The 13,012-nt window shown below is 42.9% G+C and overlaps 1 protein-coding gene across 6 annotated transcripts in view; it reads left to right on the top strand.

The window, feature by feature from the left end:
* NPAS2 (neuronal PAS domain protein 2) overlaps nt 1–13,012 on the top strand; it is a 104,280-nt gene that overhangs the window by 77,826 nt on the left and 13,442 nt on the right. For 4 of the 6 annotated variants that reach the window (XM_061377844.1, XM_061377846.1, XM_061377841.1 and 1 more), the window contains exons 8-15: nt 750–868; nt 2,912–2,994; nt 3,916–4,022; nt 5,220–5,367; nt 6,258–6,339; nt 7,030–7,171; nt 7,903–8,009; nt 8,179–8,271. In XM_061377844.1, the coding sequence (XP_061233828.1) occupies nt 750–868; nt 2,912–2,994; nt 3,916–4,022; nt 5,220–5,367; nt 6,258–6,339; nt 7,030–7,171; nt 7,903–8,009; nt 8,179–8,271 (881 nt within the window). The remainder of the gene's footprint in view (nt 1–749; nt 869–2,911; nt 2,995–3,915; nt 4,023–5,219; nt 5,368–6,257; nt 6,340–7,029; nt 7,172–7,902; nt 8,010–8,178; nt 8,272–13,012) is intronic. The other 2 variants (XM_061377842.1, XM_061377843.1) reach the window with 2 other exon arrangements.

The raw sequence follows: 13,012 nt of genomic DNA on the forward strand, positions 1-13,012 counted from the left end.
GGCAGCGCGTTCTTTTGGCAGCGCATCTCTGTGGCAGGAGGTGCTAGTGGGCTCTCAAAGCAGCGCAAGAGCCGTGCAATCATGAAAGACAAATAAAAAAACATACACAAAATCTGTAGCCACATCACATCCAGTTTTTCCTTTTGCCCAGTGTTTCAGGAGGCAGCAGACTATCTGCAGGGTCACCAGAAATGCTCAGCTCTGGGAGCCTGTGCTATGCATGGGGTCCTTTTTAGGGCCTCTTTTATTGAAACAAGTTGAACTTGTGCGCACTGGGGACAGTTCATTGGTAGCTCAATGTAGCCTCACTGGTGGTGGGCCCTGGTGTTTTGTCACTGATGACTTAATGACCTCTCTACAGCTACCTCCCCTGCCAATGCTTTTTCCCACTGCTTCATGAAAGTCAGGGCACTAGGCATGCTGCAGCATATACTTTTTTCTTGGTGGTGAAAAAGAGCAATTCGATGCATGGGGTTTCTTTCCAGAAAGCTGGTTTATGCTCTTTAATACCGTTTGGCCTTATTTTTATCAGGATTAACCTATAAGATTCATACTTGAAGTTAAGCTCTGATGTCTTTCTGCATAACATGACTGACTTGGATTTAAATATATGCATATCAGCTTTAAAAGCTTTTAAAGCACTTCTCTGAATAAAATTAATACTAGTATGCTTCATGTGTGCAAAATAGTCAGGAAGAGCAAATCTTGTACGAGGAATGACTTTGTGTCCTGGTTTTTTCTCTACCTAGTGCCTAACTCCACTTGCAATGGCTTTGATGAGGCTGTCCCAAGGGCTTACAGAACATCCCCTGGAAAGCAGATCTGCTTCGTTGCGACTGTTCGTCTGGCGACACCTCAGTTTCTAAAGGTAAGTGCATACCTTGGGTCACATTCATTTCAGAACTTCTCAAAACGCGTTCAAATGGGGTGACATGCAAAGTTCTTAGTTTTGCTAATTGAATGGATTACAGATATCACATTTCATGCATAGAAATCCAGTGAAGAGGATTATCAGTGCGAGCCAGGATATGTGGAAGCAGTGTCGCTTCTCCTCCTTTTGCATGGGAGATGGAAGCCCTCCTTGCATTAGGAATTGCACAGTCACTTTGAAATTGGCTTCTTTGTTATTGCTTTCTGCTCTGGGACTTGCAAGGCACTCTTGAGTGATTCACAGCCCCTGCAGGCTACTGGGGGGCCCCAGCGGAATCTCTTCTGTGTGAGTAAGAACACTTCCTATAATCTTAACCGTGGTAATCATATTAGTATGAGGGGCTGGAGTTAAGGTTGTCTGGAAACACTGAAAGCAAATTCCCTTGTCTTTGGGTAACTAAGATCTCAAATTAAACAGGGAAACTAAATGGGCTGCACGTGGCAATGAGCTTCCCAATGCTAGGGAGGAGAAGAACCTGAAGAAGGTGTTAGCTGCCACAAAATCCTAGACACTGATTGCTTCAGTTCACCTGAGTGACTCACTCAGCCCCCACTCTTGACTTCCTTCTCTAAAGTGAAGTCCAAAATACTTATTTGGCTCATGAAGGCAGAATTAGTGTTGGTTGCAGAGAGAAATGTTTGCATGTTGCACCTTGAATTTCAGGGTATGTTATTGCCATCAGCATGTATTTTGGCATAAACTGTAGATGGGGAAGAGAGGAATTTAAGTTATGCCTGAAGCCTTTTGCCTCTGTACAGACAGCAACTTTAATCAACTTTGTAAGCATTGACATGTATCAAAGAAACACTTGAAAGCAGCATGCCCCAGCTTGTCCGCTGGTCCCAAGAGGTGGTCTGTAGGACTTCCCTCTCATAGAGGGACAGCAGAGACAGAAGTGGCAGTGGAGGCATGGGTGGGTGTCACTGAGCCCACGGCACAGGGGAATGTGTTACCAGGGAGTAGGAGGACGGGCACATTGGGGGCCAGTGGGCAGGCTGTACTTACAATGATGGAGATCCTCCTGCAAGAGAGACATGGGCGACACAGTAACCCTGGATGCCACTAAATCCTGAGTGCTGATGCTGGCAAGTCCCAGGCCAGGGGGTTCCAGTTTGACTCCAGGAAGATTGTGGAGCTGGAGGTGCCCCTGCAAACTGCCAGTGGAAGAAGAGATGTTGGCAGAGGGGATCTGGGGCACGCAGCCAGCCCCAGCCCATGTATGAGTGTGCACCATGGTGCCATCCTTCCTCCCCTTCCTATCTCCACCCAACGACTAATCACAGCTGACTGCCTCCTGATCTCATCCCTCTGGGGCAAGGATGTCCTGCCTCACAGGCAGCCCTGTGCCCTGCCTCCTTCTATGCACTTAATTATCATTATCAGAAGTGCTAAGGGCTCCTGAGTCTTAAGGGCCAGCTTCTTCACTTCACTGGAGTAAAGTACAAGGCAAAACCACTACCTTTCACCTGTCTGACAGGCTCCATGCAGGCTGCCTGCCTGAAAATGCATGTACTCCTCTTTGGCTGTTGTGTAGGAAGCAGAGTGTCCCCCTTTCTCAAATAGGGCTCAGAGGGCAGACATCCAAAAGGACTGCGCAAAGGTGGTAGGTATCTTTGGTAACACAAAGAGAGCAAGGAAAGTCGTGACAAACCCAGATGGGACCAAGCACAGGCTGGATGCTGGGAAAGGGCATTGCTCCTTGGGGCTGTTGGCAGCACAGCCATCACACCCCAAGTACTGCTGCAAAACCATGAAAACTTTGGCTCCCTGAAGAACAGTCTCAGCTCTTAAGTCCACGTGCATCACAAGTTCTTCTTCCCAGCTCCTGCAAAAATGTTGGCATTGATAAATACAATAGATTGCTCTTTGGAGTTGCCAGAAAATGTGCAAATTCTCTGTTTTCTCCTCTTATGCACTATGTATTTATAGCTAACAAAAGCTAGATGAAACAGAACTCTAAGTCAGCTCTTTACCACACAGGAAATGTGCATCGTGGAAGAGCCTCTAGAAGAATTCACATCACGACACAGCCTGGAGTGGAAATTTTTGTTCCTGGATCACAGGTCGGTGGGAAGAAGAACACTCCTGGTTGCGTCTGATGCTTGTCTGCTGTTGTTTGCATAAATGCAATTCTCTCAAATAGTGGTCCATTTCACATCTAAATTGCATGAGCAGGAGGGCTGCCACTGAAATTCCTACAAAAGCTGATGTTTACTATTTTACATTTAGTTTTGCATTTGTTTTTATCAGTCTTTTAAAGCAAAACTACTCTGTTTCTCAGGCCAAATTTGTGATTAGCTTGTTCTCATTTCCTTTAAAATTATTAATGGACCAGAGTCTGTCCCACGGCAAAATGGTCCAATTGTTTTACAGCTGCAGGAACCATTCTTTCCAAATCCAGCCATTGACTCTGGGTGTGCAATTCCCACCGAGTTACAGACAGAAAGTCTGTGCTGGCCCGAGGCAACTGTGTTGGCAAATGTACAGATCAACTGCCTCAGCACGCCATGGACAAGCTCTGCAGGCACCCAGAGGGAATCAGCACAGATGATCTCCCCTCCTACCCCCGTAGTCCCAGCAGACGATGGCTTCCTATCACCTTGCCCTACATCCTCCCCTGTGCAGAGACTGTGGAAGCCGCAGCAGAGCCCCTGACCAAGGAGCAGCCAGGGAATGGCTCCCTCACAGCAGGTTCCTCCTGTGTGAAGGCCTCTGAGAAGCTGAGCTGCTTTCCCCAACCATATTTTCCCTGAAAATACGGGGTTGTCATAGCCTTGTCCTAGGAGGATGGTGCCTGCTGGCACTGCCATGCCCAGCTGGGCATCCCAGGCACAAGGAAGGGCAAGTCCGGACCCGTTCCCCTGGGGTGGATAACTATACACAGATAAACAAGAGCAGATCTGGGCTTTTTGCATATCTATGTCAACATGCAGAACTGCTTGTTTTGTGGTTTATGAATTCACTTATACTGTGCCTAACCGCAGAGCACCGCCGATTATAGGATACTTGCCTTTCGAAGTGCTGGGTACTTCTGGCTACGACTATTACCATATAGATGACCTAGAGCTGCTAGCAAGGTGCCATGAACACTGTAAGTATCGCATGGCCCAGGTTCCTGTGGAGTCACTGGGGCACCTCTTTTCAGTGAAATGAAATTTCAGTTAAAATTGTTTTAAACTTGGAAGGCTTCACCCTTGCCTCGCACCTGTATGTCTTAGTAAGAGCTGCAGCAGATTGGAGGCACTGCAGCTTGATCGGCAGCTGCGCCAGACTTACCAAGCTCTGAAAAACACAATTTTACCCTCCCAAAGCAGTCAACAAGACTCACTGAATGGATAAAATACGCCAAATTAGACCCCGCTCTGTTAGTAACGAATATGCAGGAATAGTTCAAGCAATCTCAGAAAAGATTGTGTTTTGTAAAACTCTTGCAGATTATTTACCCTAATATTGTTCACCATGTATTTAGCATACCTGTGATAATTGAATATAGTCTATTAAGATTTAATTGAAAAACTCTTTCACTAAGTAAAGTAATTGAGTCTGTGCTTTTCAAGCATCTACTTACAGAACTGGCTGTACCATCTCAGCTTACTGCTTCAGAGTGTCTTGAAAACATCCAGTCAACATTAGTTTTTATACGTTGAGATTAAAATACAGAGAGGCTGAATATGTGCTTGTTTGGGAAACCCTTAACATCACTGGGGGAAAAAAGCAGAGATTAACCTTGTGGAGGAATCTTTAAAGCCTCCTATACTCCCCAATTTACTGCAGTTTGAATTCCTGTCAGTCTGGGAATTTTAATTTCAAATTACTTCTGTCTTTGCACAATGTTATCTCCAATACTCACTTCATTCTGAATCCATCTGCACACAATGCTCATCTTTTCAAGCATCTTTATCCTGTACTTTTCTGATACAGAACTTAAGATGATCACTCTTAGAAATTAATCCCAAATGCCTAATTAAGCAGTATGTGATCAGCACATAAACCAGAGTAAGATCTATGTTTAAACCATAACTGATGTTAATGCATTAGTGTCCACATTTAATGTTAATTGTACTGAATAGGAATATATCATTCAAAGAGTCAAAGAAGATACCTACTGATCTTTCTGATTTTTGCTCTATCATTAAGACTGACAGGACCACTCACTCGAAAGGTGCTTCGACTCCTGTATCCCTTGGAAATCAATGGGGTCACAGATACTTTTGTCACATTTTTCTCATTTCTTGCCATTTTCACATCAGAAATTGTGCTACAAGCCATGTGTGTTTTCTGCTGACAGTGATGCAGTTTGGAAAGGGGAAGTCTTGCTGCTATCGGTTTCTCACCAAAGGACAGCAGTGGATCTGGCTCCAGACCCATTACTATATCACCTACCACCAGTGGAACTCCAAGCCAGAGTTCATTGTCTGCACACACATGGTGGTAAGGTATGGAAAATCATAGCAACTGGCATAGACATAAAGGACAGTAAGATAATGACATCCTCATGACTGCCAACACTTTATCTTAAAAACATTGTGTTTTACTTAACAAAAAATTAAGCCTGAGCTTTCTGAAAGAAATACATTCATTATAGAAAACTGATCAGAATAAACATGCAGTGACAGGACAAGGGGAATGGCTTTAAGATGAAAGAGGGCAGATTTAGATTAGACATTAGGAAGAAGTTCTTCACTGTGAGGCTGGTGAGGCACTGAATAGGTTGCCCAGAGAAGCTGTGGCTGCCCCATCCCTGACAGTGTTCAAGGCCAGGTTGCACAGGGCTTTGAGCAATCTGGTCTAGTGGAAGGTGTCCCTGCCCATGGCAGGGGGTTGGAACTAAATGATCTTTAAGGTCTGTTCCAACCCAAACCATTCTGTGATTCTGTGATTTGATGAAACCTTACATTATGCTAAGCTTGATTTGTCAATTATGAATTTAGGGGCAGATTAAGTGTTGCATTTCTCCATTTTGTGCAAAAATAGAGAATAGACAGATCCCTTAACTATTCACTTCCTCTAATCCTCCTGTCGTTTTTAAAGAGATGTGTGGAAGCTTTCCAGTGAAGTCATAAAGTGCTTGTAAGATGTGAACTTGACCTTTATATATACTTCTTTAATATACCTCTTGACTTCAACAAGATAAATAGGAGCAGAGCAAAAACTGCAAATTGAAACAGTCTCCTAAGTGTTACTCAGTAGCATTTGACAAGTGATTTTTCAGCTGTTCATTTAACTTGTAAAATGTTACAGTAATTTGTTCCTCTGCTTGCTTAAAGTACATTTAATGAAATATAACAATACCATGTTCATACACAGATTTATATTTTCCATTCAGTTATGCAGATGTTCGGGTGGAGAGGAGACAGGAGATGGGCTTGGAAGAAGTGTCCTCAGAGGTTGTGTCCTCAGCACTAAAGGTACAACGAGAAAAGCTTTTTTCACGAATATATGTAGTAATCAGAATTTGTTCCTGTGTTAACATCACTGAAAACTCCAGCATTGTCTTTCTGGATGGATTCCCTCAGCTTCACAATTCATTACTCACTTGAATAATTTTAACATAGATTGTGTAAATTCATGAAAGGATAAGCCTGGAGATCAGTAGCAGCCATAGATTAAGTGCAACATGGGCAGGGACAATGTAAGATATCTCCACTTTTCCTTGGCAAGATACTACTGTTTCGATTCACTTGAGCATATTTTGGCAATCAGCCTTCTTAGCTACATCTCAGTGATCTGACGAGTGAAGAAAGAAAAGCTCCTCCTCAGCGCATGGCTGAGTGTCCCACAGAGGTTGCAGTTGCTGTTGCATCCAACCGAACACAAAAGATTCAGAAACACATCTGAAGGCACAAAATTACTATGGCAGTAGCTTGCTATTTATTTCCAACTCAGTGATAGCTCTTTGTAAAATGCATTTGTTAAGATGGGAGATTGACACCTGTGCCCAGGTCTTCTGCTGGCCTACCTGGGATTAGCTCTGTTCAAGTTATTTTAGGACAGCCAAAGAACTGGGTGTCCAACCATTGCTAGATGCATTTCATAATGGTTTTACCCTGACAGATGCAATAGCTATTCCCTTTTCTTGTTTCGGTTTGTTTTTTTAGGACAGTGGCACCAGCCTGGATCCTGAACAGCACTTTAATGCACTTGATATTGGTGCCTCAATCCTCAGTGCTAGTCGGACACCTTCAGTATCATCCAGGAGCTCACCAAAATCTTCCCACACACCCAAGTCAGACCCAGCATGTGAGTGGCATTCCTGTGTTACTGCAGTACTTTTAATTTAGCCAAGTTACAGAGTGTGTGCATATATGCCACAGCCTCTGATTTAACAGTTAGTGATGAGGCATCGATGATACGTGTTTATCACTCACAATGAAGTGCATAATCTGAAACGCTAACATACAAGAGTTATGTTCTAGTGCAACCACCTATACACTGGAAAATGAGTAGAGGGACTAGCTGTGAAACCTACTGTTTCAATCTGTTATGAAAATGAGAGCTTTTGTCTTCAGATTTGAGGGCATCAATATGAGCAATATGAGATCCTTCTAGACTTACATGAGCCATAACAGTGATTCTTTTCTGGCCAAAATTCAGGATGTTCCAGCACTGACTTGGGCACACCTTATGCACTCTTTCTGCTCCCTGGTCTGGAAGAAAAGTCAATGAGCTAACCTAAATTTACAGTTATTTGAGCTATTTGAAGGCAGTTCCAGCTGTTTTAGCACAGTTCTTGGTTCCTTTTGCTCTGCTCATTGGAGCACAAAATCATAATCTGTCTCATTTACTTTTATCTTTGCCCAGACCCTCCTTATCAGTTTAATTTTACTGCCATTGAAGTCAACAAGAACAGCCTTGACTCCCACTGGAATTTAGCAAGCCCGTAATCATTTCTAGCCAGGTCTCACTGTAATACACACTTCAAACAGGGATGATTTCCAGCATGTGAAATCTCACCGGTACTTTTCTTGCAGCTACACCAACAAAGCTGATTGCAGAGCCTAACACTCCCTTGCCAAGAACACCGAGTGCTCAGCAGGATTTATCCTTGAACAGACTCAGTCAACCTACTGCTCTTCAGGTAACTTCACAAAGAGCCGTCAAAATAGGCAGACAGTATAAAGCATGTGCCACACATGCAGCTTAGTGGTTAAAAACAACTTACACAAAAGCCATGGCAATAGAAGAAACCTAAAATTTAAAGGAGCCAAACTTGTAAATAAGTTTTGGTTTGTTTTGTTTTAATCTAGGTTTCTTTGCCTTCTCAGCCTTCACGTGAGCTTCTCCCACAGCAGTTGCTGCCTCAGGCAACTCTGCAAAATCAGCCTGCACCTCTGGCACAGGTTAGTTGGGGATTTGGAAGTGGAATAGGTCACTTGCTTATCTCCTGATATTGTCTCCTTTTGGGGCTTTTAGGTTATCTCTTTAGTACCTGAAATCCCCAAACTCACCAGCTCTCAAATGCATAAAATATCGTGGGGAAGTAATCTGAATTTTACACTTGTGTGTTTTAACATATATCTGTGTACTGGCATTTAGAGGAGAAGCCCAGGCACATGTAGGTTCAAGTGCACGCACGCATCTATTTCACGGGAAGACAAAAAACAGATGGAAAAAGTTTTCAATCTTGCTTCTACAGAATCAGGTCCCATCAAAATCAAAGTCACGGACCAAAACCTAACAGAAGTACTCAGTTCTCCTAAAAACACCTGCTTGGCTGTGCTGATGCAGAGCTAACCAGCAGTAAAGGACATGTGAGTTTAACAAAACCCATGTTGTGAGTGTGCCAGGAATGGTGAGGATGCCACTGAAGACAGACTGCTCCAGTGAAATCAATTATGCCGTATCTCAAAAGCGGGCAATGGCCCCAAAAGACACCTCAGTGTTTCATTTGCAGTGCATTTTGAAGAAGCATTTTGAGTACCATGCTCCCATCACACTGTTTCTCTCCTGTGGCCATGCCATGATGATACAGCCCATCATCCTCTGATTTTAGGTATGGCACAGTATTCCTGGACCTGAGCTGCTTCTACCATTGTTACGCTGTATTCCCTCAAAATATCCCAGAGTTTCTTCTGTAGCATCTAAAACATTCAAAGTCCTGAGGAACCCTGATTTAAAATAACAAATTCTCATTTATCTTCTCTGTTTAATATTCTTTTCACGACTCCACACCAGCATGCAGCAAAGAAACAGCATATCAATTATCTGCTCTGAGCATTCATTTTCTTGTACAGATATTTCTCTCAGTTATTCATTAATGCACTTCCAAACATCAATTAGTTTATTTATTATAAACCTGTGCGTGTTTTGTTTGACATTTTTCTACCTCCCTTTCTTCTCCATCAAAGCTCTTTGTGAAAAGATGATTTCCAGTTGTTTACTGAGAGCTTTGCTGCCTTGCCTTTTCCCAGTAAAACATTCTTACGGCACTCCAGCTCCATTTCTTTTCCACCAGACTGAAGCACCATCCAGATGCATGGCCACCGGTTAAACCTCCTGGGGCCAGCTAAATCTTGATGAAAGAAGGCAGCCCTCTGGCAGCCCTCTTCTCGACTGGCAACAGTCATAGCAATGTTCCTGGCAAAACTCAAGATGGAGCTTGATGTGGAGCAGGGAATCAACATCAGGATGTTGCAGCTCAGGTTGCTGATGCTCACATTCCATAGTAATGCTCCAGGGAAAAGTACCAAATCTATATGCTCTTAGGTGATTTTTATGAAATATTGTGAAAATTATGAAACTATTCTGTACTTCCCACCTTAAAATAATAAACATGTCAGCCTACAGCAAGATAATCCCTCATTTAAAGGACAAGGTGCCTGCAGCACCTGTAGCAGGGTATCCTGCTGCCAACCCAGGAGGATGAGCTGTGCAGGGTGCTCCCTACTGCCTTTCTGCCACTTGCCCTCAGATGAAAGTGATTGAAGTCAGGAGCTGAAAGGCAGTGTGCTGAGCCTGGCCATGCAGGGGGCTGAGGACACTCTGACAGGTGTCCTTTTGGCTAGCATTCAGCTACAGGGCAGCAGTGTGGGGAAGGACATTTTAAGCATCCACATCTCATGCATCTGCCTCAGGCACCCTCTGCTTGAACTTTGATTACTTTTATTTTGAGCAAAGGCTGTGATGGTTTTTGTCTCTGCTGAAATGCTGGTTTAGCTTCTGCCTTGCTTGTTTCAAGGAACAGACAGCACAGTACTGGATGTTGCCTGAATGTAAATGGTTTACGTGAAACCATTAGAATATTTGTTTGTTTGCCTTCCTCATTGTAATAAATTAAAATCCCCTACAACACAGCGGATGTTGATGACTGAATAATAATTAGCACTAATAATTCGTTAGGGATTGTGCAGGTGTTATTCAGAAGACAGAAAGAACAAACATGTTGTTCAGTGAACTGCAAAACTAATGAAACAAGGTTTCCCAGGGGCTGAGCCTTCCAAAGCTGGTGCATGGACCCAGCCTTTCCTGAAGTAGGAAGTGACGACTAGATCCCTCTCTCCTTTGCTCAGCTAAAGCTTTCATGAAATCCCAGCAACCTGGTATTTTTGAGGCTGACAGTTCTGTTGCACGTCCCCAGCACTGGCCAGAAGGACTGAAAGTTGGACAGTAGGCAGAAAAGAAAGTTTTAAAGGAAACTGAGCTAAGAAAAAGTAAATAGGGTCTCTTTTCTTTGCCCAGCTACCTAAGAAAACCAGACTAGAATTACTGCTGAGGAGTCTTTGTGTTAACAGATCTTGATTAAACTGGTGGGATTATAGATATATCACAGGTTTAGTCTTCAGTGTTGGGAAAGCTGGCACTTTCCTCCTTGTATAACCAACTTCTCTGAGGACCCTATGAATGTTTGTAAATGCCTAAGTGAGACAAAGAGCAAGGTCATCTGATGCCAATGGCAGAGTTAAAGCTGTGGGGTGTTTTCTGTGGAACATTCTGAGTTAAGCTCTTTTAATTTATTATACAATTACAGATTTTGCCCCTAATTAGTAGAGCAGTTAATGATCTTGAGATAAACACTCTGTGGTGCAGGTCAATTTCTGTTAGTGTGTCACCTACAAAAACAGTAGAAGCTCTGTAATCACGGGGGCATAGTTATCAACAAGTCATAGTTATCAACAAGTTTTGGGGTTAGTGTGAGAAAGGGAAAAAAACAAAAGAGAAAGTTCCTTGTCTTCCTCCATAACAGCTTTCACTCTATTATTTTCACTGTATAATTGTTGTTGTTAAATGTATTAATACAAAAAGCACATGAAAAAGATAACAAAAAGACAATACTACATGAATATGCTAATTGTAAGAAGGTGCTGAAAAAAAATTAAGGAACAATAATGTAAAATGCACAGCAATTATTCTTGCGTGCGACTTTGCAAGACAAATTCAAGTTCAAAACTAACATCTGGAAATGGATTTTGTTTCTTACTGAAGTATAAAATGATTTTAAAATTATCTGTCATAAAATTCCTTACATTTATTAATTGAAGAAAATTGGGTTCCTTTCCCAAAGTGCCTTCAAGGAGTTCACACAGTAATGAAAAGTCTACTGTCAGCAAGCCAGGCAGATAAAATGAAGCTTTTGGCTAAAACTGCTCTTAATCCCTTTCCGATAAGTACCCTTTTAAAGACTGAAGAGTAGTCCTCACTAACAGGTCATATAGGGAGAATTAGGTTGCCTTTCTAAAAATTCCTCCCATACAGTCAGGTTAAGGCAGGAATTAGCTGCATCTCATCTAAACAAGATGTTGCTACATAGCGCCATTCCACTCCTAAAATCAGGGTCCCTGGGATTCTTCAGAAACACAGAGTCATGCTACAACAAGCAGTACCAGCTGCTCCTTTGAGTCACTTGTCCTTGTTCCCAAACATCAGAGGTTTCCACTCATCCATTCCTGTTTAACACCTTATACATGGACTAGGAAGAGAGAGAGACCCTGCTCTGACTTCTCCCTTTTAGCATCAAAAAGAAGTAACACAAACTTCCCTTCAGGAGCTTTGACATCATTTTTCTGCTCTGGGGGAGGATGGGGTTGCAGATGACAGTGCTGCTGTTTGAAGGCAAAAGTGGTGTGAATCACACCACCAGAGGCCAAGTGCTCACATTATCTCCTTGGGCAGATGGCACAAGCGGCAAGCACTTGCAAACACCTCTGCAACCGAAGTGGGCTCTGAGGGCCTCTGCTAGCCACAACTGCATGTGCCACCTTAGTAGCCTTTTCTCCCCCCTAACCAGGATGGCCATGAAACTCCCTTCCACCTTGCCACAACTCTTTGTGCAGTGACATCCCAGATTGTGCTGAAAAGCTGCTCTCCACCTGGTAAATAAACCCTCTGAGGTTCTTGCCCTTTCTCACCTAAAGGCCATTGGAAATTTCAGCTTCGCTAGAGGGGATGTGAAGGTACTTTCAAGTATTTAACTTGACATTGTACAAATCAGTCCAGTCACATTTAGCTTTCTCTAAGTAGCCAGAAATTTCATTTAACGATACAGCATTACTAGCACTAGAGTGCTCCACAAGTCCCTTCTTCTTACCGTTTTTGTTTTCCTGGTGAAAAAGCCAAAAATGGTGTAAGCCAGTTCACCTCCATGAAGCAGGAAGGCACTAGCGCAGGGCCACTGGAACAACTACAGAAATGGAGCATCGTTTTTAAGTCACAGCAAAATTACTCATTTTCTTTAGCCTGGACACTTACAGCACCACATGTTTTCAGAGAGGTCTTGGGTGCCTCAGTTACAGAAAAGCTCACAGATCTTTTGAAGTGTTTTGTATATTTCCAAAGACTGCTTTTTACTTTTGGAATATGAGCTCATGCAAAGCAACTATTCCAAAACCTATTAAAATAATAATTAACTTTGATGGACTTTGAATCATACCCAAGAACACCAAATAAAACTAAGAATTTATTTCTGTGTTAGTCCCCTCCACGCTTCTTGAATGATTCCCCGTTGTGGCAGGTACTGCTGCTACTGAAGGCTGCACTTTCTTCTCCACCCTGATTAGTGATCTCCATTTTATACTGTTACTTAGAGCAGCCTTTCTCCCACTGAGCTGAGCTATTCATTTTACATCACATAAAAAAATAGCTTAA

Source organism: Neopsephotus bourkii, unplaced genomic scaffold, assembly GCF_033783945.1.
Source record: "Neopsephotus bourkii isolate Nb327-2 ecotype Australia unplaced genomic scaffold, CSIRO-AGI_Nbou_v1 NB_1760, whole genome shotgun sequence".
Taxonomy (NCBI): Eukaryota; Metazoa; Chordata; class Aves; order Psittaciformes; family Psittacidae; genus Neopsephotus; species Neopsephotus bourkii.